At 41.7% G+C, this 25,432-nt stretch overlaps 2 protein-coding genes across 4 annotated transcripts in view; both read right to left on the bottom strand.

Annotated features, from left to right (window-relative positions):
• Positions 1–9,061, bottom strand: part of ldhbb (lactate dehydrogenase Bb) — a 112,148-nt gene extending 103,087 nt beyond the window's left edge. The window contains exons 1-2 of the mRNA XM_033635456.2: positions 8,938–9,061; positions 1,205–1,331 (exon numbers count right to left, since the gene is read on the bottom strand). The gene's annotated coding sequence lies outside the window, so the exon portion shown is untranslated. The remainder of the gene's footprint in view (positions 1–1,204; positions 1,332–8,937) is intronic.
• Positions 9,062–12,976: 3,915 nt separating this feature from the next.
• On the bottom strand, positions 12,977–23,742 carry cnot4a (CCR4-NOT transcription complex, subunit 4a). Of its 3 annotated transcripts, none has more exons than XM_033635525.2 (13): positions 23,510–23,742; positions 21,054–21,276; positions 20,529–20,726; positions 20,137–20,223; positions 19,686–19,787; positions 19,327–19,452; positions 19,081–19,205; positions 18,783–18,989; positions 18,416–18,473; positions 18,064–18,319; positions 16,377–16,886; positions 15,857–16,099; positions 12,977–14,735 (listed from the first exon to the last, which is right to left on the bottom strand). In XM_033635525.2, exons 2-13 carry the CDS (start codon positions 21,225–21,227, stop codon positions 14,404–14,406), a joined length of 2,418 nt encoding a protein of 805 aa, XP_033491416.1. In that variant the 5' UTR covers positions 21,228–21,276; positions 23,510–23,742; the 3' UTR covers positions 12,977–14,403. The 3 variants fall into 3 exon arrangements, with proteins under 3 accessions (XP_033491416.1, XP_033491418.1, XP_033491417.1); XM_033635527.2 differs by having other exon boundaries at positions 15,866–16,099; XM_033635526.2 differs by having other exon boundaries at positions 23,368–23,518.
• Positions 23,743–25,432: the final 1,690 nt, after the last annotated feature.

Raw genomic sequence — 25,432 nt, 5'->3', positions numbered from 1 at the left:
TTGTGATGGTGTCACAGATTTTTAAAATAGCTTTTATCGGCTCAAGGAAAGTTTTACAAATATAAAACCACCATGGATCAAAAATTCAGAATACAAAGAGGCATATTTGACATGTTTGCAGTCAGAGGTGTCCTGTCAACAGTTTTACAGATGTCTCTTTTATAATGGTGGTCTATGGGACAATGCTTTTTGGGCTGCAAGAGGTTTTTTGCTGCAATACCGCGAGTGGCCACTAGGAAAAAATGGCTGCAGTGCCTAGTAGCACTCATAGGGGCCTATGTATGTATTTTTCGTCTGAAATTGTTGCACGTTTAAAAAGAGATACAACCTCACGCTGTCAATCACACTTACACCCTAACTCTGAAATTTTAATCTGTCATTAAAGTTTTCAGAACTGGTTCGATTTTCTGCTTTTTTTTCCTACATCAGTCTCTACGCTTGCGTGTGTGTCTATACTTGACATTCTGCCAGCTGCTGTTCAGGATCACCTGGATCATGAAAGTTGGTGTTCTTCTTTTGTACATGTGAGATTCCCATATTACTAGCAGTGTACCAACTGGACCACTGACGTCACAAAAGTCACTTAATCACAATTAGGATAATTCTACAGCTCCTTTATCAGCAGATAAAACTCTTCTTGCTCTGGATTCATTTTTCAACTTTGGAGAGGTGAGAGGACCACAAGATCATCTTCACTGCTTCAAAACTCCATTCTCAGACTTCATGCTAAATGCTAACATCAGCATGCTAACACGTTCACGATGACAATGTTAACTAACTTGCTGATGTTTAGCAGCTAGTGGTTGAATCAAACAGGAGATCCGCACATTGTATTAAAGACTCCCAGCAATTTTAATGGTGCAAGTGTACCTCCGCTAGCAAACTAACTTCCTCCTGCCTGCAGCCCTGGAGCTTTCAAACGATTCTTCATTGACAATTGTCATAGCCAGTACAGTCAGCAGGGGTCAACGGACTATTTTATTGTGTACTTTACATGTCTATTGTAAGAACTCAGGTCGTGGCTTGATGATCGGAGCGCACAGTGTGAGCACATAGATTGTAAGCTTTGCCCTTACATTGCTGAAGAATTACTCGTACAGTGGGAGTTGGAATCAAACAACAACATTTCTAAAATAGGCTCACATCGTTCAGTATATGCCCAGCTTAATAGTAGATTTGTTTGGTTAGTTTAAGATTCAAGTACCATCTCTCCAGCTGAGGTAGAATCTGTTATTGATGCTCCCAGTCTGGATGTGTCCTTGTGGTATCAGGCGATGTGGATCTCACTTTACATGCTCCTCCTGCCCAGTGTGCAGTGTCAGCGTGCTTGTCTGGGGGAGAAAAATACAAAACTTTACATCAACGAAAAACAGCTTTGTGACCTTCCCGCTTCAATTACATCACGGCACAGCGCTCAAGGAGGTTGGCAAATACAAAACCACAAAAGGATATCACCATGAGGCACGAGGGCCGTGCTGGGATACACATGCTGACTAGGGTCTGAACCTCCAACAAAGGTCACTGCAATGCCGGAAAGAGCGTTTATTAGTTTAGACCTTCAGGATCGCCGGTGGGGAGGGAAGTGATCTTTTAAAGGAATAGTTCAACATTTTGGTAGATTTGTTTTCTTGCCAAGAGTTATTTGAGTTACACAGCAGCTGTGAACTGTCACGCTTAATATTTATTTATTTTTAAATGCCATTATCTTGAGTTCACAAGTTATTATTTCGTTATTTCAAGATAACAAAGCTTTTTTTTTGTCGTGATAATGAGTTAATTTATGATTCCCAAGAAAACAAAAGGCTGATTTGTTGCGATAACAAGATAATTCATTACAAGAAAACTACTTTTGTTTTGTCAAGATTATGGAATAATTATGGACAACTTGAAAATGAGTGTCTGTTTTTGTTCACACTTGATTTCAGCCTCGAAGATCACTGTCATGACCATCTGTGAGAACTCAGAAAGTGCAGTCTTCTCCTTAAATGACAAGTACTGGTCTGAGTGTTACTTCTGACAGAAAGACACAATTCAATTTCACCCTGCATTAGACCTTAAATAAAGTACAGTCTGATTCGTTGATCACTAATGGGTACTCCTTGATCTGGTATTTTCAGTTTAAATCAGCTCCTACAGTTGTCAAGACGCCATCCATGCATACTGGTGACATTCCTGATCTCTGATAAACACTAGCCCCTGTTAAACTGCCTTTTCAAGGTGGGAATGTTCAGCCATTATTATGCCTCGCTATTTTGTAAAAACAGTACGATCGTGGATAAGGTGAAGTTGTCTCAACTTTAAGAAGTAAAAGAATTGGCTGTGTAAAAGGGACAGCAAGCAGAATGGGACGGGTGTGATGTTTTGATGATGTGTTATGTGTGCGATAACACATCATCACCATCAGGAGGTTTAAAAAAGAGCTTGCAGCAGTTAGCAGCTAATCTAAAGAAGAACAGCAGCTGAAAATGTTCGCAAACTTGAGGTCTGGGAGCTCCTCACCCTCCAAGCAGAGGATGAGATCAACTGCCATATAACAGGGACAGTAAATGATTGTTATTGCCGTGTTATCAAAGTCTTAGAGCTGCTGTAAAACTACAGCTACTTGGGGCAAATAGACCATATAATAAACAATAAACAATAGACAAACAAGAAAGGATGGCAGAGGAGATTCCCGCACACCGCTGTAACCAGGCTAGAGAGCCACAAAAAGGTCCACAAGACATCTGTGCACAAAAAAAGGTGCTCAAAGTGGATCAGTTACATTGGTGTGCAGGTTTCTCCTCTGCCATCCTTTCTTGATTACCATGTCATGCCATTGTTATTGTTAGGAAAGCGCTGCCTGAAGCGTATGTTATAGGTCATCCACGAGGCCAAAGTTGCTGTGTTACATGTCATGCTCGTCATGCCTCTTTAGCTTTCGAAATGCTGGCATGCTATCTAAAAATCACACACAGGGTCACCATTGTGAGTGTTGTTTGATTGTGTATAAAATATGCAAAGTCAGCATCATGAAAGGTCTTCATTGCAACCCTGTCATGGGATCTCTGTGTAGAAAGGGCTTTTGTAAGTATTAAGGTACCAAAAAAAAGCTTGTTTTTTGGGGATAATGAAATGATTAACCTGTGATCTCAAGATAACAGCATTAAAGAATGCAACTATGGCAGTTCTTGACTTTCATAGAGTTAACATATTGTATGTGTGTATGTGAAATATGAAGCTAAAGCTAGCGGCTGGTTAGTCTAGCTTAGCACAAAGACTGGAAACGGGATAACAGCTAGACTGCTCGGTCTACAATCTAAATAACACTAATTAACAATCGCATAAATATTTTCACACTTTACACAGTCTTTGCGTGGATTAAAGAAACAATAAACAATGTGTTCATTAGTGAGCTGTGGAGGTGCTATTCGGCTGATTGTGTTATCTAAGCCGGGCTAGCTGTTTCCTAATGTTTCCAGTCTTTAAGCTAAGCTAAGCTAACTGGCTGCAGACACCAGCTTTATACTTATAAAGTACAGACTGGTAGAGATCTTCTACTCTAACTTCCCAAAATGTCAAACTACACTTAAAAGTCACTGGGCCCAGATCCCTCCACTACCTTACCTACCCTCCTTTATTTAACTGGACATCTCACCTACAGCTTCAAAGTCATTTATCTCCTGCAGCACATTACTGAGCTCTATCGATTTGTTATCACACCTAAAATCCTTTTCTACATCACAGCGCCTTAGAAAACAGATCCTAAAACTGATATGTCTCAGTGAGGCATTTTTCATGTTCAGGTTAAATATTGATGACCTATAAATAGCTGTTATGTCTTCTACAGAAACAAAGATGAAAATAAAACATGCACTGGATGTGACTTTTATAGGTCAGGACACAGAAATATTGTTGGACATAACCCGCTGTCCATGTTGCACTTCATACAGATTCCATACATCAGGGCCATTACATACTGTACGATGATGAAGGAGCATGTCAGTTTTCCTGGCCAGGACACATTAACTGGACTGCTGGTGGAGTTTACTGTAAAGGCTCGTGTGCACACTGCAAGAAATATCCACCTTATTCAGTCATTTAATCTTGGAGTGAGTCTTTCTAAATATGTACTGTATTGTTTGGAAAGCAAAAAAAAAAAAAAAAAAAGACAAATAGGTGAAATAATTTAATACAGTTTGAGTGTCAATTAACTTATGAATCTTCCCTTTTCTTTATTGTTTCTCTATCTTCAAAAAAGTAAATGTAAAGCTTGAGAGAAGTTGAATTATTTAGTCTTATTAGCATTTTCCAGTTAGTGTTGTCGATGTTTTAATGATCTTACTTACATATTCTAATTATTTATCAAGCTACTGACTATTAATCAATTCATATTTGGGTTTATAAAACATAAAAAAAGTGAAAAAGAGCTCAAGAGTGTCAAAGGAAACACATTCTCTCTCTGTAGAAGCTGAAACCAGAGAATAATCTCAGCTTTTGCTTTTAAAATGACTCGAAAAATGGCAGAAAGAGATGCAGATAAATTTTCCGTTGACCAGTTAATCAGCTGAGTGATCAATTGTTTCATCTGTTTTCTTAATATGTGAATATGAGACAACATAACTTGTCAAAATGGTAATTTCTTGCAGTGCATGCAGCTCCCCTGGTGGGAGAGCCTGTCAGAGGCTGACAAATGGAGAGAGTGCTTTCTGCTGAGAGCCGTCCCTACAGGTTTCCCATGCAGGCAGCCAGGCCAGGGCCAGGAAATTATATATATATCATCGACCATCGTAATGTTGTCATATGAAAACCACATAACCTCAGAGTGTGAGCTCAGATTGTGACACACATAACAGTCTGGTGTGAAACCACGGGGTTGCTTATATGCCTAAAAAACTTCTGCCAGTTTGGGTAAGATGAAGAATAAAAGCTGCACAGCTCCTCATGGATGAAATACTGAACGGGCGCAGGCCCAGGGGCCCCAGAGGTCAGGGTGACTGACCCTGTTCAGTGAGTGTTCAACATTACTTGTTGTAAAGTCTCAGAGCACAGTTAAAAGCACTGAGGCATGATAGTGGTCTGGCTCCAAGGACGCAACACTGGTCAGTCGGTCGGTCGGTCGGTCGGTCAATCCACCATATTGGTCCACACTTAAAGGTATGGTAACATTTCCACATTAAAATATCTAAAAACGAATAGGCCAAGGTTAGGCTATATATGCTGTTGCGTGGTGTACTTACGTTTTCCCAGATGTTTCAAACAATGTTCAAACACAGAGAAATCTGTAATTTTTTTTTTTTTAAACTGCATTTCATTCAGTCGCCTGTGAATAGTATTTTGTAGCCTAATCTTTACTCCTTCTTTTGCTACAACTTCCAGGGAAACGCATAAAGCACCATAATTTTCAGTAACTGCATGGCATTTTGCAATAAAAATCCAGTAGAGACATAATTTTTTGACATGATGTTTCAATGTCGATCGAGCTTACAATGACAAGAGGTGCGTGGTGGTGCCAGACCATTTTAGACCTTAAAAACAAGCATTAAAATCTTAAAATTAATCCTGAAACGTACAGGAAGCCAGAGGAGGGAGGCCAATACTGACGTAATGTGGTCTTGTCTAATGCTAATGATAAGTTAGCAAGTTAACATTTAGCTAGCAAATGTTTCCTGCAGCTATTTTAATAGAAATGACAAAATGTGACTTAATGTGATGTGAGTAAAACTTTAATACATTTTCTCATCTGTGATCGGCAGCGGTGGTTGTTTAACAATTAAAACTACTCCAATGATCCCATGCTACTTCACGACATCTTTAAAGTCTGTCTTTTGTGACCATTTTGATTAAGAGACCCCTGGCAGCAAAAATTACATACTGTGCTTTTAAATAGCTCAACAATTTTTGGGTGCATAAAATTGTTCAGACATTCATGGTCCCCAGAGGATGAATCATTTTGAGTTTTGTGATCCCCTGACCTTTCCTCTATCGCCACCAGTAGACTGACAATTACAGTTATAAGTGAAATGTCTCAACAACAACTGGATTGCCATGACAGTTAGATTCATGTTAGCCTCAGGATACACTGTAATACTTTGATGATCCTTTACCTTCTCCGCTGTTCTTTGTGTTTAGTTTAAATGAACAAATGTTAGCATGCTAACATGCTAAATTAAACTGGAAAGCAACTGCAACATGGCAAACTCCATGGACAAGGTCCGCTCCCTTTGCAGATATAAACAGCTCATTCTAAGGTAACAAAACACAACCACTCTTACTTTCAGGTAATTATACACTAAAGAAAACATACTAATCATATTCAATTTCTGCTAGTGTGCCCCTTTAAATCCTAGACACTGGACTTTAAAACAAACAAATACAAAACAGGGTTTGGAGGCACACCAGGTCAGGCCTTGTCAAATTAATTAAAGTAATTGATGGAGATATCGATGCTGCTGTATCGGCAGTTTTTTATGTAAAAGGGGATGGCTTGCTTTTTCCACCCCCTTCCTCAAACCAATAATTTTCACACACTCCCCTAAGAAGACACGGTAACCTGTGCTGCAGTATTTAGTATAATATGTGTGCAGAGGAGTGTCGGTGTGGATCTGTAGTGGCAGGGAGCCACTGTGAATTAAATACAGCCACACACCTGAGAGTTCTGGTTCAACGGCAAAACGTCACATTATTGTATATTATCTGTGATTTATCCATGCCTCTCAGCACAAGCAGCTGACTCTTTATGGCAGTCACTGCAGCTACTGTGCCCTCTCCACATGCCCTCATAGCTGCAGTCCTCAAGGAAAGCGAGATTTCAGCAGTTTAACAGCCTGAACCCCCGCAGAGGACAGAGTGAAATATCAGGGCTTTTTCTGCTTGTCCTGATGAAACACCTGGCCATGGTTAAATGCTGTTTGTGGACATTTATTTGCAAATACTCAGCATAGCTCATCTAGACATTTACAGGAAGGAATTTAAATCCTAATGCAGTAAAAATCCCGATTTAGTGCTTTAAAATTAAAAAAAGAATAATTCACTGCTTATGTTTGACTAAAAGGAGATTTGTCTCAGTGAATTACCCTTAACCTCTTTTGCTTCATCATTCATCCTCACTCCCCAGTCCTCCTCTCACCCTGATGATAATGAGCATGAATATGCAGTTTCAGCAAAGCAAGCAAATCAATAAACTAATCATTCGTTTTAGGCAACACTGTCTGTCACAGAGCACTTAATAATTAAGTCCGGCATGCTTTTAGGCAAATTCTGTGCCAGTGTTTTCTCCACTACAGCAGTAAAAAAAGGCCCCAAACACTGGGTTTATGTTCCATAGCTGTAGAAAATAAACAGATGCTATTCTTGTCAGGTATGCATCATCACCACGATCCCTCCATTATGTTTCAGTGCAGAGCCTGCATGAGTGTGTGTTGGTCCGGGAACACTCTCAGCAGAGCTTCCCCCCCATCTGTGCTACTGCTGCTGACTCATTGTCACAGCTCCTGAATCTGCTGCCTGCCTGCATTATTCACACACACTCACCTTCCTCTGCTTGAGCCTCCTCAGCACCCAGAGCCTGAAACCAGAGGGGCTGAGACCAGAGGGGCTGAGACCAGAGGGGCTGAGACCAGAGGGGCTGAAACTAGAGGGGCTGAGACCCGATGAGCTGAGACCAGAGGGGCTGAGACCAGGGCGGCTGAAACCAAGGGGGCCTGAAACTAGAGGGGCCTGAAACCAGAGGGGCTGAAACTAGAGGGGCCTGAAACCTGAGGGGCTGAAACTAGAGGGGCGGAAACCAGAGGGGCCTGAAACCAGAAGGGCCTGAAATTAGATGGGGCCGGTAACTGAAGGGCTGAAAACAGAGGACCTGAAACCAGAGGGGGTGAGACCAGAGGGGGCCAAAACTAGATGGGGCTGAAACCAGAAGGGCTGAAACCGGAGGGGCCTGAAACCAGAGGGACTGAAACCAGAGGGGCCTGAAACCAGAGGGGCCTGAAACCAGAAGGGCCTGAAACTAGATGGGGCCGGTACCAGAGGGGCTGAAAACAGAGGACCTGAAATCAGAGGGGCTGAGACCAGAGGGGCTGAGACCAGAGGGACTGAAACCAGAGGGACTGAAACCAGAGGGCCTAAAACCTGAAGGAGCTAAAACCAGTAGGACCGAGATCAGAGGGGGGCAAAACTAGATTGGGCTGAAACCAGAGGGGGCTAAAACCAGGGGGCTCAGACAAGAGGGCCTGAAACCCAAAGAGTTTGAGACCAGAGGACTTAAAACCTGAAGAGTCTGAGACCAGAGGGGGGTGAAACCAGAGGCCTGAAACCAGAGGGGCTAAGACTGGACAGGCCTGAGACCAGAGGGGGGTGAAACCAGAGGGGCTCAGATGAGAGGGCCTAAAACCTGAAGCCTCTGAGACCAGGGGGCCTGGAATCAGAGGGGCCAACACTAGATATGGCTGAAACTAGAGAGGCTAAAACCAGGGGCCTGAAACCAGAGGGTCTGAAACTTGAGGGGCTGAGACCAGAGGGAGCAACTCTAGCCATCCCACATGCCCAGTTACACCACACTAGAACTAGACCTGAAAGCATAACCATGGATACTCCTCTGGTTTTCAACTAGCCTTGTATCAGAACAGTGTTGGTACTAGTGTGTTTAAATGAACTGTGTTAAACGTCCCTCCATTTTAGCAGGGCCCAGATCCCCCTGCTCATCTTTAGGCTCAAATTGTATCTGGCTCTGGGGCTGCTGCTCCAACTACAGATTGTACTTCCGCATTTCATATGGCCGCCATCATCGACAAAGAGTACAGAAACAGATTGAGAGAAAGACTCGCACCGCTCTGTCTCTAAAACTCAGGCCAAACTCCAATTAAACTGTAAAACTAAGCAGCGCTAATCAAATATAAACCAATATTCTGTCACTGTGCTGCCTATTTCTCTCTAAGATGTTTACAGAAACACATTAAAACTTACCGTTTAAATGTAATTCCAAAACGTTTGTTTCCGGCCGGCCGCCATATTGTTTTCTGTCAGTTGGTAGGAGGCTCTTCTTCTTCTTCTTCTTCTTCTTCTTCTTCTTCTTCTTCTTCTTCTTCTTCTTCTTCTTCTTCTTCTTCTTCGTCTTCTTCTTCTTCTTCTTCTCGATTTCCGGCAGTTTTGACGCTACTTGGCGTATCACTGCCCTCCACTGGACAGAGTCTATTTAAATCTTCATATACAGCCCTGCTTCACGCAGGAACTGTAAGGCTGCTTTCATTATCATCTCATGGTTCTCACCTTGGCCAAAAATAACTTTAATAGAAAATGTCTCCACACCCAGATCTGCCAGCTTCTTATAGAAAGCCCTCCTCTCTGTTCTATACATCTGACATTCCATAATTACATGTTTAATTGTTTCTGACCGCCCACATTTACATAATCCATCAGGATGCTTCCCCATAATATGCATATAATGATTTAGTCCACAATGCCCAAGCCTCAGTCTGCAGATTCTAACAGATTCACTTCGAGTTGCAGAAATATAACTAATTTTCCTAACCAAAGGCTGTACAGAAAAGTAATACCTTCCTTTAGTCTCCTTTTCCCACAGTTCCTGTCTTTCTTTTTCCACACCCTCTTTGATTTTCCCTCTCAGTTCCACTCTTCCTGGAGATATACTGAAGTCTACTACTTTTTTCTGCAGGGTTGCCTTTGCTATGGAATCGGCTATTTCATTTCCCTCAACTCCGGCATGTCCAGGAACCCAACAAAACATGACTTCACACCCATTCTTTTCTACTTGAAACAATACAGACAATATTTTTTTAACAAGATCCGGCCGAGCTTTTGATTTTCCTCCTCTTATAGCCATTAGAGCTGCTGCTGAGTCCGAGCAAATCAAAACTGATTTTGGTCTTTCTTCCTCAGTCCATCTCAGAGCCCAGAGAATTGCCAGTAATTCTGCAGTAAAAATAGAACTTCCATCTGAGATACGATGATCAAACTTGAGTTTTAACTGATCTATGTACACCCCAAATCCTGCTTTCCCACTCTCTGGATCCTTAGAACCATCTGTGTATATTATCAGCTTCTCCTCCCTGACTGAATTGAGATATTCTTGTATTTTGTTCACCTCTTTCTTGTCTTGAAGAAAGCACAGCTTGATGTTTAATTCCTGCATTACCCACGGTGGTATTGAAAACCAGCTTGTTTGTTCCATGCCACCCTGTTCCATGCCCAGTTTCCTTGCCCACTGATTTATTCTGGCAATATATGGCTCATGCCTGTTACCTCCTTCCACCTCTTGTAACAGACACCTAGCTGGGAAGGATTGGGCACTCCTACTAATTTTTATCCAGTACTGTAATCCTAACTTAATGTGCCTTAACCATAGGGGCATTTCTCCCATTTCAACAACTAGTGCAGGGATTGGGGAGGTTCTAAAAGCTCCACAGCAGAGTCTCAGGGCCTTTGCCTGTATGACATCCAACCTAGCCAGCACAGTTTTTGAGACAGCACCGTACACATAGCACCCATAATCAAGAGCCGATCTAATCATGGCCTGGTAAATTAGTTGCAATGTTTCCCTGACTGCTCCCCACTCACACCCAGTCAGGCTTCTTAAGATGTTAATGATTTTTTCACATTTCTCCACTGTTTTACCTATGTGCACAGCCCATGACATGCGCTCCTCAAACCAAACACCCAAAAATTTAAAAACCTTCACCTTTTCCAGTTGTAGCCCATATAAGTTCAGCCCTAAATTTGGTAACTTTCTTTTAAAACCAAAAATCATATACTTTGTTTTGGGCACTGAAATCCTAAAACCCCATGTATGTATCAGGCTCTTCTTCTTCTAAGGATGTTTAATGGCGGTTGGCAAACAGCTTTTAGGCACACTACCTCCACCTTGTGACATAGAGTGTGGATCATAACAGCCTTATGCCTACATTATATTCTTCTGCTTATCCCTGTCTTTTCCATAAATATTGTCTCCTCAAAATTATATCTTCTTCTTTTGTTCTGCTAGTTTTTCTCATTTCTTCTTCTTTCTTTTAGATACTGTAGTAATGCCTACCTTAGTTTCCCTGTTTCATTCTTCCTCCCATTTCTTGATCATTTCAGATTTAATAATACTTTTAACTTCAGCCTTACTACACTTTACTGTCATATTTACTTCTATTTTTTTAGTGGCAACTTTTAAATATTTGTTTCGTGTACTATGTCACCCACCAGAGGGAGTGTTTATTGGTCCAGCAGAGCATTCTGGTAGTTGAGCAAAAGCAAATGCCACAGCTGTTTTCCTCTGTTTCTCTGGACATGTTGCACCAGTTTTAAAAGTATGTGCGTTTTTCTTCTACATAGAAAGCCCAGTTTTATGAAAAGACAAATTTTCCAGCGGTAAAATACCCCAATTAACTAATTAAGTCGATTGACAGATGAAATAATGAACTATTTTTTCAGCTTTTTTGATAACTGAATAATTGTTTCAGTCCCTTAATAAGCAAAAATAGTTTTAGAAATTGCCCTAAATATCAGGTTCAGTTTCTCCAATGTGAGGATGTGCGTCTTATCTCTGTTTCATATTTTGATTGCTGGTTAACTCGACCTTAGGCCCTCTTATTTAGCATTTAGAACTGGTGTAACTGTTAATAAATGGTTTACAGTTCAGCAGATATGTTTATAAATGTATTTCTCAAAAGCTGTAACGCCTTCTGTCAACACCCATGGGTGGAGGCTGATGTGTGAACAGATATTATCTTGTTGTGACACAGTAGCAATAATATAAAATGAGTCTTCATTGGAGAAGTTAAGATTGTTGGCAAACATTGTATATTAACAAACAATAGAAATGCATGCCCTTATCTCTGCATATAGCTACTACCTTCAACTACATTTGTATTTATACTGCTTATAGATGCTAAATAGGATGGGGGCACTGTGTACTTTTAATGGTGCCAATTTTTCAGAATGTAAATAAATACAGTCTGCAGCTAATTAACTGACTCCATGGCAACATTGCACTTACTGTTTACATCCCCAAGTCCCCAAAATCATGGGAACTGTATTTGGTGGAGCACATTGTCAAGTTTGACAAAATAATTAATCAGAAAAAACCCTTAACATTAATCAGTAATGAAGCTCTGACCAGGATTTACTTTGAATGGGCTTCCTGGGCACTGCAACAACCAGACTAATTAGATTTCAGATCAGGTGTATAGTTGGTTATCTGATTCAGGTATCTAGCGATACAGATGGTGAAGCCGCTGAGTATCGACTGTGCTCCTCCCTGTGTCTGTCAGGAGACACACAGGACAAAAAAGAAGCAGTCTCTGCTGCAGGTATCTACTGCTGCATTGGCCAGGGAGAGTGCAGAGCTGCAAACTGAAGGGCTGCGATATGCACGCATGCTCTGCTCCCACTGAAGACATATAGATATATATATATAGCACTGAAGAATGTGATTAATACCACTGCATCATACTTTGATCTTTTACTTTCCCTAAAAGTCACTTAGAAATGTTTAAATTACCTGTGGAGAATAAAGATGGTGTATTTTAAATAACAGTAGTATGAGTCTTGCTGTGTAACCTTGTGTGTGTGCTAGACTGAAGTTTGACTGCAGAGCTTCATCACTGACAGAAAGTGACCTGCCCCCTAGTGGACGACATTGGAACAACAGGCAGGAGTGATTTATAGTGACCTTCCTAAGGAGATCTACACAGTGTGATGGTGAGTACTTTAAAGCTTAAATATTTATAAGTGCACATGTTTGAATCAGAGTACCGAGAACACAACAGCAGACAAACACCAGCTCTGAGTTTTCAGTTTTATTTAAGGTTCATTTTTCCAGACCTGCAGAGGACAGTTCACTTCCTTTTAAGCGCCTCAATTTAGTTTTCTTTTTTTTTCTCGCGCAACATCATGTTAAAACCCACGGTATGACTCTGTGTTGGTTCCTCCTGGATGAGTTTGTTCATTTTTGTGAATACTGTTAAATAGGTAACAGCAGGAGGGGGTGGGGGCTGGGGTGGGGTGGGATGGGGGGGGGGATGGGGTGGGTGGGTAAGAGAGAGAGAAAGAGAGACAGAGCGAACATGGATCAGAATTAAGACTTCAAAAAAGAAAAAAGGCGGTGGTCGGAGAGGTCAATCTCAAATCCTAAAAGGCTGAGAGCTCCTTAAATCACTACTACAGTACTTGGTATTGTCTTGCAGCACCCTCCTTTGGGGACACACACTCACATACAGCTGCTGAAGTCACATACAATATTGCATACTGACGCTAGACTCCCCCCTCCAATCACTCGAGCTCCTTTCTCTCATCTGTCCATGTTAAGGCCTCGTTTAAGCCCTCGTGGGTCGAACAAAGGGACCTGTTAACCCTGTGCTACCCTCTTTAGTATTTCTGATGTATCCTCATCCATCCAGTCATTGTCCTATCAGCTTGGTGGCTGTCCATGTTAGGGCTAGCTACTGTAGGTACCACACAGTGGCACTGTGAGTAAGAGTCTAACCCTAGTGCTCAGGATGTGTGCCACGATCTCCCAAAGCCCTGGCGCCCTGCGGTTAGGCAGTGCTCTATCCTCTGATACAGAGGTTCAGCAAAATTTTTCCCTCCAGCAGGACGGGGCCAGTGGGAGTTCTCCACTAAAGGGAATGTGGGCCAAGTGGCCTCTCAAGCAGGCCATCTGTGTCCCTACCTAACAGGGAGCCCATGCATAGCCTGTGCCCTCAACTCCCCTGTGTCATCTGCATTCACTCTCTAATCACCAAATCTCAGCTTCTTTTTTTTTTAACATTTTTTTAAAAACCACTCTCAAAAAAAGCTAAGTGCCAACCCCTTTTCTCTCTCTCTCTCACCTCGCCGTATTCACAACTTAGCTGTAAGGGTTAACCGCTTCACAGTCTCCTGTTAAAGTGGGGAGGATGAGGGTCTTTGGGGCAAAGCTTCATGAGCAGATTCACAGCTTGCTTCATTCCTCGAAAACTAATCGTGACTTCAACTTTCAAAAAACACAAATGTTGTTCATGCTTAATCATTAGTTACTCTTAAAAAAGATCTCCCTTCAGCTAATTTGTTTCGTCGCCAGTTTGTGGAGTTAACTCGTGTCACCACCGGGCGCTCGATGCTAGACTGTTTCTTGTGCTCTCCGTTAACAGCGAGCTACATGATGAATCCCGCGTGGCGCCCAGAACTAGGTCTAAGGAGTGGTGATGGTAGCAGATAAAGGGTACTGATAACCTGTGTGCCACAAACAAAAAACAAATAGGCCTTCGGAGTAGACAAAAAGGAAGGAGGAAGAGAAAAAGACGAAAGCATGTTTGTTACTTTGTTAATAATTTTTCATACTCTGCAGATTGGTGTGTATTGCGTTGGGGGGGAGGGGGAGTGGGGTACAGGATGAGTGGGTATAAAGTGGTAGTGGGGGAATGGATGGGTGTCTGCTGTAGTCTGTGTTCAGTGGCGGTCCACAGCAGCACTCTGTAGCAGCTCTGTGGCGGGCTGTCCCGGGGGTCTGAAGGCGGTCTGGAAGCCGGGGGGAGGGGAGTGGAACTGGCTGGCGGGGTTGGCTGTGGGAGGGGGCAGGTAAGGAGCCCAGCCGCCGGCGGCTCTGTGGTGGAGGGGGAGGTGGGCATCCAGGAGGCCGCTGTGGAGGGGCTGGGGGGGAGTGGGCACTGCTGAGCTGGCCGGACCGTCCATCTCTGTGAGCGCCTGCAGGGACTTGAGCCAGTGTGGTGGGTTGTCGTCCTGGAGACAGTCTAAACTGTTGCCTGCTGAGGCCGGGATGCCTGGGGGGGGGGGGGGGGGGGGTCAGGGAGAGGTCACAGAACACATGAGTGATAACAAACTCAGGGGGGAGACAAATAAACATGTTTCAACACAACAACACAATACAGACACTGTAAGTTACTTCATGTCAACTAATGCATAAACAACTGACTGACACACTTATAAACAGCAACTAGAGGATCAGCTCTGCACTCAGGATTTCAGGTAAAGAGATTTTGATGCGGTGCTTGTTAATGTTGCTTAGTGCTCTTGAATTCTGGCTCAAAAGGCGTTTTCCAGGCGGTTAAAGACGCAGCATGTGTACGGCCCCTAACTCTTCATGAGTTTTTTATCTCTCAGCTGATCAGATCAGATCGATGGATTAGAGGAGCAGCCTCTGCAAAGGTGTGTGCAAGCAAACCTTTACACCTAACGCTGGACTCTAAAGCGGGTCGGAAAAATGATCATCACTAAAATGAGAGCGCTGTTGTTTTAAGAGAAATCCATTGTTCTATTTCTGCATCAATTAATGAACGGTTAAGTTTCACTTTCACGGTCTCTAATATCTTCATGAATAAATAACTCACTCTTGTCATGTAAATGAGGCTGCAACTAATAAATATTTTTAGCAGTGATTCCACTTCTGTTCATTATTGAGATTTATTGTTCTTTACAAGTCAATAAAAAGGGTCAGGAAAAAAAGAAATAAATATAATCCATCACAACTACACCCAGGCCACAGTGACATCTTTTTAAATTATTTGTCTTGTCAGATCAAATCCAAAACACAAATTATATTCACAGCTGAAAGGACAAGTTGATTAATTGACGACTATTTTAAATAAATGACAAATGTTTAAGTCATTCCTCACAGATGCAAAACATTTGAACATTTGAATCAGTTTCCATTTGTCCATATTTGAAGCCCTTTAAGAAACTGTGGCCATTTTTGACTTCTGTCTTCCATTTTTAAAAACCAAGGCAATAAACAGGGAAAACAAAAACTAGTTTCAGCTCTTACTCTTTTTAAAATGTTATAAAACAGTCGCTGGAACTAGTAAGTGTTTGGCATTATTGCTTTATCAACAACTTAAGAGATCAATAAGGTGACTGAGAAACAATAATTATGAAATTAACTAACAATTTCTACCTGTGATGATAGCAGGGTCCATCCAACTGGCTGTGCCGTCCCAGCTCAGGCTGTGTGAGATGCCCGCAGGCCCCGCCGGCCCACCGATGTGGTTAACACTGTTGGAGGATGAGGAGGATGAAGAGGAAGAGGAGTTTGGGAGGCCCCCGAAGTTGATATTGATGTTGGGCAGGAGAGCTCTCAGTCCGTCCTGCCACTCTTTCACATTTAAGCCGTCTATAGAGCCACTGTTTTCTGCAGGAGAGGAGAGGAGAGGAGAGGAGAGCAGGCATGTCAGCTCATCAGGTGTTTTGATCACAGACTAGTGGTCAGTAGCAGAACTGCATCTACCTGCGTTCCCTCTGTAGGGTCAATAAAAGCTAATTAAAACACGTATCACTATGCTGCGTGACTGTGTACATATGGTGTGATATTAAATAACTTCATTATGCAACACATCTGCTCTCTGTGTTAACATGCGCTGCTTCTATAGGACACAGAAAGGTGCCACAGTGACCCAGGTGTCTGGTACCTGAGATGGGGATCCCTCCCAGCCCTGTGTTGTGCTGAGGGGGCAGATTCAGGTCCAGGAAATTACTGTGTGAGGCAGCACTGGCTGAGTGGTTCAAGTGTGTGAGGTTATTTCGTGTCGGGACGCCCATCCAGGGGTGTCTGGCTGCGGCTGGCTGCTGCTGCTGACTGGCCTGGCTGTTCTGACTGCCGGGGAAACTGAAGGAGCTGTAGACGGCTCTGTGGTGGAGCTGGGGGAGGCGTGGTAAGCCGCTGGGGAAGTGGTGTGAGGCGCCGGGATTTGGGTTGAGAGGAGGCAGGCTGGGACCGTGATTGCTCCCACCGTGGGGGAAGAGCCCCGGGGACAAGGGGCTCTGATCCTGCACCGACAGCTCCTTCTCTATCAGGTCGGCCAAGGCCTTGCGAGTGACGTCGAAAGGATCAAAGCCGAGGTCGTCGTCCTGCTGTTTGCTGGACGAGCCGAAGCCAAAGGCCGCCTGCCAATCTGTGGAGGAAGACACTGGTATTGTGTCTGTGAGGAAAGAAGAGAGACAAGTTAATGCGGCTGTCGTCAATGTGAGCAATTCTTCGGCCTTGTTGTCATGGTCACGTCTATATTTGAAAACGTAGCTTTTTCTATGCGTTTTGACCCTTCATACCCACGCCATGTTGATGTGTAGACAGATAAAACTGAGTTTTTGCCTCGTAATATCATTGTTCATGTCCTTATCTGCTTTTGTGAGGCATCGCAAATGATCCGACATTTTGTGCAATGGTGGACGTGGCCAAAATAGTGCTGCTTCTAACATATCCAACAGGACTTTTGTCATGTTTACACATAATTGTACAGTAAATCTTCCACTACATTTAGGAACAGAGGCATAAAGAGGTCACTGCTCCAGGTAGCCTTCCGCTATAGCTTGTTTCAGGCTTCTGATTGACCAACATTCTTCTTTGCGTGGCTTTAGGGTTACGGTTATATTGCCCTCTGTTGGTTTGGCGTGCTCTTGACAGCATTTTAGTTGTGTTGTGACAGAGATTTTTTCTATCGGTGCTTTTGTAAACAGGATTTTTCTTGAGAATGAAAGAGGGGAAATTCCTTTTTTCAAAAATACCCGTGTTCCTGTGGGCGAAGCCTTCGTCGAGTAGCCGTAGGATTTCTTTGACTAATTGATCAGGTGATTAGCTGGTGACAAAGGGCCTTTAAAACACTTCATTCATTGAGATCAGACAGGCTATATCTGTGACATCCTTTCAATCATTATTCACTATGAAAGCATTTGTAAATACTTAATTTCTTATGGTTTTACCTTTCTATTCTTGTGATTTAATATTGTTTTATTCTTTCTTATGTCAGGCACTTTGTAGCTCTGCCAAGACAAGTGCTAGGCAATAAAAGTTTATCATATTATTGATTTAAATGAACACTCAAACCGTCTCTCTGATAACACTGTGCTTCCTCTGATGAATGCTATGATGCAAAAGGATCTTTTGAAATCCAAAGCTCATAAACACATAGTTGTCAATGCCACATAGATGCCAGAGATGCACCACTTAGTAATAACTGATGACTTGCAACAGCACAAAATACCTAAATTACCAAGACACCACTGTAACAGTCAATATTTCTGATGGTCATGATATCATGAAAACACAGTGGGTCACAAACACAACCACTCAAGCACAAACTGATTAAATCTCCACTGTACCTGATGTGAAGAGGCTCTGTGGTTCAGGGGTCATGGGCCAGTCAGAGTTGCCACGGGGGGAGCTGGGGAAGGGGGGCAGGCCAGCGGGGAGAGGGTTAGGATGTCTGAAGTTACTGTTGTCTGAGAAGAGCGACTGGGACTCAGCTGCCGCTCCCTCGAAGGGTGAACGGGCTGTGAGGTCTGACACACTGATGGGCACCACCAGGCTGGGCTTGGTTAAACCCGGGGGAGGAGAGGGGGAGTCACTGGTGGGTATCTGGAGACACAGAGGGAGGGGAAAACACTCATGAGACTGTCATCGTCACACCTGATTCACCTTCATTTACATGTAACGAGTGCTGAGGCTTCTTACCTGTTGTAAAGTCTCTCCATTCACCATACCGATTGACTCTGGAGGTTTGTCGCTGGGACTGCAGATAAACAAGTGAACAATTAAGATACGTATGAACACAATGTTTTTTTTATTTGTAAAAATGGCAGTAAACAACATAAAAAACTGATACAAACAAAATAAATTAAGTACATTAGTAATGTTGTTATAAATATGAAAACATAAGTAGAAGTAAATGCATAATAATAATTTTAAAAAATATACTGTATAATAATACCAATAAATGTAGTAATAAAATGATACTAAAAAGACAAAAATATGCTTATTAAGAAATAAATAAAATAATTTTCTTTAAGGACACATATTGTCGAGGAGTAAATTATATTACCTGTTACTGTCACAGTTAGAGGAGAAGGGCGACAGGGCTGTACGCTGACCAGGACCCAGGTCTGTTTCTAGCCCATCTGAAGTAATAACTTCTTGGTCTAGATAGTCTAGCAGCGGAGGGGACTTGCGGTCCTCTGAAAGCCCGTTGGCCAGTTTGTTGTGTCCTGACAGCGTCGGCCACCCATCTTTACCATTGCTACTGTTGGTTCTGTTGCAAAGCAGCAGAAAAATAAATAAAGCTTAGCACAAGTGGAAGAAATAAAAGGAAGCACACAGAGGAAAATAAATAACAAACCAACCTCTGTGTGGAGTTGGATTTACTCTTTGACTTCTCTGTTCCACATGCTGGAGGTTGTAGAAAGCTAGGGTTAATTTTATAGAGGTCTTGGAGGAGTTTCTGCTCATACTCTTGATGTTTTCCCGCCTAAAAACAGATGACATGAGTCCACATTTATCTTTTTGTTATAAGCATGAACCACAATCAACACACAAAGCAAAGAGTGAGTGTTTAATTTACATTTCAGAAGGAGAAACAACTATTTTACCTGCATCTCCTCTTTAGTAAAGCTAGCTGCTTCATCCCCCAGCTCATGTAGATACATACAATCAGGTTTGGGACACTGCATACTTTTAAGAAAGTAACTGCAGTACTTTGTTGTGCCTAAAGAAGCCTGTAACAGAGGGACGGAAAGAGGAGAAATGAGACAACATCTGTAAATGAAAGTAAATCAAAGTTTAGGACTCTTACATCAAGCACTTTTAGTCTAAATGCAGTGGCTGACACTGCAGGTTGTTTAATAAAAGGATAGAAAGAAAATATACAGTAATGCTACCATGTGGCTTTTATGCAAATAAAACGTATTAGCATAGCCATATATGAGATCAGCAGTTGTTCACGTCTCACCTTGAGTGTTCTGCCATCAACAACCACATTGTTCACACACTGTATTGCTCTTAGAGCGTCTTCAGAGCGGATGTAAGTGACATAAGCGCTGGCACTGGGCCCCTGAAAAACCAGAACATTAGAGTAAACACACAAGTCAAACACATCTACTGTGGCAGTTTAATTCTGTTTACAGTGTTGTTCCAGGGCAGCAATGAAAAATCATTTGCATTAGTTACTGCTTATATTGCAAGTGTGATGACTAAGAAAATAATATATGTAGTGGGGGAAAAACAACCAAATAACATGTAACTGAAAAGACAAACAAATCTTGGTATTTCACATGGTTTTAAATGTATGCTTGGTAGAAGACAAATAATTCCTCTATTCCAAAAAATAATATTGATTAAGTTATGATACTGTTCATAATTGTATTAATTTCAAGTACATCCTGTCTATTTGATCCTCTCACCTGTGAACCTGCGTAGGATGTGCTATTGTTGATGACCACTTTATGGATTTTCCCAAACCTCCCAAAATACTCTGGTCGTTTTAGGACCTGTGGGCACAAAGCAAATAACATATATGACTTATCACAAAGTTTTGGGTACACTGTGAACTCTTATACACTATACTCAACATTAACATTACACTTGAGGCTTCAGAGGGAGGTTTTACTGACAGAGATTTATAATTTGCACTACAATAATTCCCTATCAAAAGTATTTATGTTGTTCTGACAGAAAACTTCAAAATAAATCTGTCTGTCACAGCCTTATTCACATCAAGCTAAAAAAGTTCCCACGCTCCAATGTCACAGATTCCAAGAGTCACTGAGATTTCTGCTGGTGAAACTGTACTCACCTCCGGGTCGGCGAGTCGCTGTGAGAGCCCCACCACAAACACCAGGTTTCTCTGGACCACTCTGACGCTGGCCAGATGCTTTCGGTTTTCTGTCACCTTCTGCTTTTTCTCGTTCTGTTTCTGCTTCTTTTCGTTCTTTATCCTTTGGATCTCCTCCTGTGACAGAGGCTTGTACACGGCGGGGTCCTCTGGGTACGGCTACACAAAAACACAAAAAAACTATGATCCAACATTTGCAAAACAAATACGCTCCTAGTTTAAATGATGTGGCTTTGTAAAGGATCGTGGGTAACTGAGGCCTTTCGCTGTCAACATGGTAGCTCAACAGGCATCGCTAGCCAAACCGCTGAGGATGTAAATTGTAAATGAGGAACAAGTTACTTTAGCGGTGGGATCAAAAGTTTATCTCCCTCCTTTGAGTGTTGGACACTCAATGTCATCATCCCTCCTATGTCATGGCAGACAAATCACCCCTCAGTTTTGAGGAGTTCCTCTGCTATTGTGTCCATCTTGTCATCTCCTCACCTTTCTGCAGGCGGGGCAGAGACCATTCTCGTCTGTGCGGATACGATGCCAACAGAAGCGGCAGATCTGATAGCCGCAGGTGCAAGGGAAGAAGTTGACGTCGTCAATCTCCAGCGGCTCCATGCACAGAGGGCACTCCATGGGGTCGTCCTTCATTTCAGGGCTGTGGGACATCCTATGGCGCGGCGAGGGTGAGTGTTTAAGCTTGTCACAGAGCACAGGGCTAAGAAAACATACAAAGGCTTAGTTTAAAAGCTCCATCACGACATGATTACAAATTTTATCAACTGAACTTGTCCCGGCACTTACAGCTTCTGAAATTGAGACCAAACACACCAGAATGTATTTATGCCATTCTTTTCAACAGCAAATGAAACACAATACTGAGATGCCAGATTATAAGGTCGATGTAGCTAACCTACTGCAGTCTAATGCAATGCATCTTACATTAATGATGGATTTAATGTTTAGTTCTTAGATGAAACTCTTCAGGGAGGTCTTGATTCAAATGTATGGTCCCTCTGGAGGCTGTAGTTTGTGATGCTGGTGAACTGCACTGTGCTATAGGTAGGGCTGGGCATTCTTTAAAAATACTGGTACCCTTAAAGTGACACCAATAGAGTACTTTTTTTTTGACTGCATACTTCATTTGATTGGAAGCATTCAGTTTGCCTTCAGACAACACAGCCGTGAAGATGAGACACACTTTTTAACGTTTAAGTGGCATCTCAACACGCTTAACTGCCAACTCTGTCAATACACAGCGCTCAATTTCACCACACAACAGAAAGTATGGGTCATAGCTGCTGCAGTAGTGGGCCAATTATACATCCCATTAAAACGCTTGCGGTGATTAACTGCAAGCAAAACCATACTGTGCAAATAGTCATTATTTCCAGATCTGCATACAGAAAGGATTGAGTGCAGGTACTATTTGACTGGAGATGCTTCGAAACTCCTTGGTACTGCGTTATTTCGGTTGATAGATGAAAGGTATCAATACCCAGCTCTAGCTGTAGGCAGAGATGTTTGTAATGGTGTGGGTGCTACATTTAGACCACTGAGGATGGATTAAATATTGTATATTGCTGTCAATACATTTCAGAGGTGAAACAATGGGATGATCGACAGAAAGTATGTTGACAATCAATTTATGAGTCATTTTAAACCAAAAAATGACATTCCTAAATGTGAATATTTGGTCCTCTTTGATATTAAACTGAATATCTTTCAAATTCTCAAACAAAACATGAAATCTGAAGAAGTCACCTTGGGCTTTGGGAAACTGCAACAGGTCGCAAACTACAGCCTCCAAAAATGATCATGAAGTCAAATCAACACCTCTCTGGAACAGTTTCAATAGAAATGAACCATTATAACCTCCATAAAGGCTTGAGTTATTGCAGGACTGTATTACACTGTATTACAGATGTGCCTTATTAAAGACAACTCACTGAGCATCTTGGAAAACACGTCAAAAACAGATGTCATCACATTAACTTGATAATGCGGATGTTGTGGTATCTGACAGTGGATGACAGCAGCAGACACATCGTCATGATGGACGTTAGAGGGAAACGCAACAAAGTGGACTGACATACAAATGAAACTTTATGATGTTAGCAGTAAGACACCAGCCTGGTTTCTACGTGACAACACTGCTGCCAGCAGGCGAGCTCATGACAAACACAGATTGATAATACATGACAATGTAAACTTGAATAACACGATAACAGAGAAACGCCAACGTTTCATATACTTGGCAGCATTTTGATGGTAAATGTACATGTACAGGTGTGTCACAGTTTTGCTTCTTCGCTCAAACATATCAGCTGAATGGTAAAGTCGTGTATGAAGCTGGAATACATGGTTAGTTAGCCAGGCTGGTAACTTTAGCTGCTCTGTCTTCTGGATCGTACATTATGACAGATGTTATTCGACTAACGTTAGGCTAGGCTAACATTAGCCGCGAATTGGTAAAAGAAGCCGGTCTGACTAGTATCAAGTATCTAGAAGCAATTGTAAAGCCAATCACAAAACTAAAACACACAGGGGTGAATATTGACTTGATATGCCTGCCATTAACCGTTTTAAAATACGTATGACACAACGGTACGCCTTCTCCTACATATTAACTGACAGCTTGCTTTATGCTAACCGCTAGCATCGGCGTAGCTAGCATGCTACATTATCATCAAAATGTACGGGGCTTGGAGACAAGCTAACGACGCGGCCTACACAAGCTAACGCTGGACTGGGAGCAAGTTGTTGGCACTATAAACAACTGACATTGCTCTCACGACACTAAGATTACCTGGTCAGTGATCCAATGAGCTCCAAGATACTCTGGTGTCAGTCTGTAAAATCGTGACAGACACAACTGTCCTTTATTTATAAAGGGAGAATGGAAGCTGGCTAGCCCGACTAGCAGCTCTGCTAACGTTAGCGTTACTTACCCTGTCCGTATTTAGCTTAGGATTCCTCTCCAAGGGAGTCACACCAAATTGGGCGGGGACTGCGAGCCAATGTGTCTGAAATGTCAAAATTTCTATAGCCGGTCACTTAAGATAACCGTAGTTGTGTTGTTCTGTTGTGATTAAAAGGCTACAAAGATGTTTTGCCCCTTTCTTTTCTTGGTATTGTGGAGACAATTTACGCTCAAACCACCATCTTAGCTAGCATTAAAGTAGGGAGGAGGGAGTGGGGCAAGTGTTCAGTGCGACTGAGTCTGCGCAGATGGACGAATGCTTCATGGGAAATGAAGTTTCGGCGACTTAAAATCGGAAGGGACACATCATTAACTGTATAGACATTTGCCAATTTATTTTCTATTTTAGTTCAACTCCACAGCATTTAAGAGGGAAGTAGTGTATCTTTTTTTTTAACTCTAGCTAATGTATTCATTAAGAGCTTTAGTTATTAGTCACTTTGTAAATTAAACTCAGTTATTAAAAAGTTACAAAATGCAAAGTTTTGTTAGTAGTTAAACTACACAACAGTACAATAAGTAGTTAAAATGAGCTCCAGCTTGACCAGCAGCAACATTATAAAATTTTCAACACATGTTCATCACTTTTTTTTTCTTTCTTTCTTTTTTTTTTTTTTTACTAGGAATGGAGTATTTTACATTAGAAAAGGACCTGCGTACTTCCTCCACCTCTGGCATTAAAGGTCCAGTGAGTAAGATTTTGGGGAATCTATCGGCATAAATGTAACTATTCATAACTATGTTTTAACTTGTGTATAATCACCTGAAACTAAGAACTGTTGTGTTTTTGTTACCTGAGCTGATGAGCCATTTATATCCATATATGGAGCAAGTCCTAGGCTGCTAGGACATGCACAAGGCTTTGTAGCCAATTATTGTTGTGGCCAAACAGTGTAATTACACCTTCATGTGATGTCCAATGGCCCCAAAAGACATTTTCCCACTGGATAACATGCTGAAAGAGATAACTGAAAATCAAACCCCCTCAAAATGACTCACTTCACCATCAGGATTTGATCCATTTTATCCAATAGCATTTGGAAAGTCTGGATGTGCTGCAAGATCAAATCATTTTATACCCTTTCAAGTTAGCAGAGTGCTTAACTAAGACGTTTTCGGCCACTGGAGGTCTCTAGTGCGCCTACTCTGTGGGTCACACAATGTGGAAACAGTGCTGATCATTCTGGTAATTTAATATGCAGCAGTTTTGCGTCATGTTTCAATGAGCAACTTTTATTGGAATAAATGGGGCCCGCCTCCAACACTGTATCCAGTTGTCTTTATACATCCATGGCAGATCCTTTTCCACGGAGCTAGCCATTATTTTTCTACAGTAGCCCAGAACGTACAAATCGAAGCTCGTTCCAGATGGGGTCATTCGCATTGTTGCTTTGTAGTTCTGCTACGTTTTTGCATACGTGAGAAGTTTCAACTTTCAATTTTTTACTGTATCAGTTTTGTAAGTTTACACAGATGCAATAAAAGTAAAGTAGTTAATAGCTAAAAATAAATTTAAGATAGCTAAAAATAAAGATAAAATAAGATAAAATATAAAGATAAAATCTAAAAATATAAATAAGATAAAATAAAATAAAGATAACATAAGATAAAAAATAAAGATAAAATAGCTAAAAATAAAAATAAAATGAGATTAAAAAATATAAAATAAATAAAAAAACAAAGATAAAATAAGAAAAAAATAAGGGTAAAATTAGATTAAAAAAAGAAATGAAATAAGATAAAAGTAAAAATTAAATAGATTAAAAAAAATAATAAAGATCCCTAAATATCTTTCTGCAGTTAAAATGAACAATATCATGTGACAACTTCTTGGTGGTGTTGTTGAAGAGGAAGTTCGACAATACTAAATATTTTATTTCTCTCATGTAGT

This window comes from Epinephelus lanceolatus, chromosome 5, assembly GCF_041903045.1.
Source record: "Epinephelus lanceolatus isolate andai-2023 chromosome 5, ASM4190304v1, whole genome shotgun sequence".
Taxonomy (NCBI): Eukaryota; Metazoa; Chordata; class Actinopteri; order Perciformes; family Serranidae; genus Epinephelus; species Epinephelus lanceolatus.
The sequence above is the reverse complement of the archived record's forward strand: the minus strand, read 5'-3'. Positions and strand labels throughout refer to the sequence as shown.

What these genes read in the sequence shown, in the direction of transcription:
- cnot4a (XM_033635525.2), bottom strand. Translation starts at nt 21,227, where the DNA reads ATGTCCCACAGCCCTGAAATGAAGGACGACCCCATGGAGTGCCCTCTG. An exon ending in TTACTAAAGAGGAGATGCAG is followed by an intron (nt 19,206 to 19,326) that starts GTAAAATAGTTG and finishes ATCTGTTTTTAG; the next exon opens with GCGGGAAAACATCAAGAGTA. An exon ending in ATGGAGAGACTTTACAACAG is followed by an intron (nt 18,320 to 18,415) that starts GTAAGAAGCCTC and finishes CTGTGTCTCCAG; the next exon opens with ATACCCACCAGTGACTCCCC.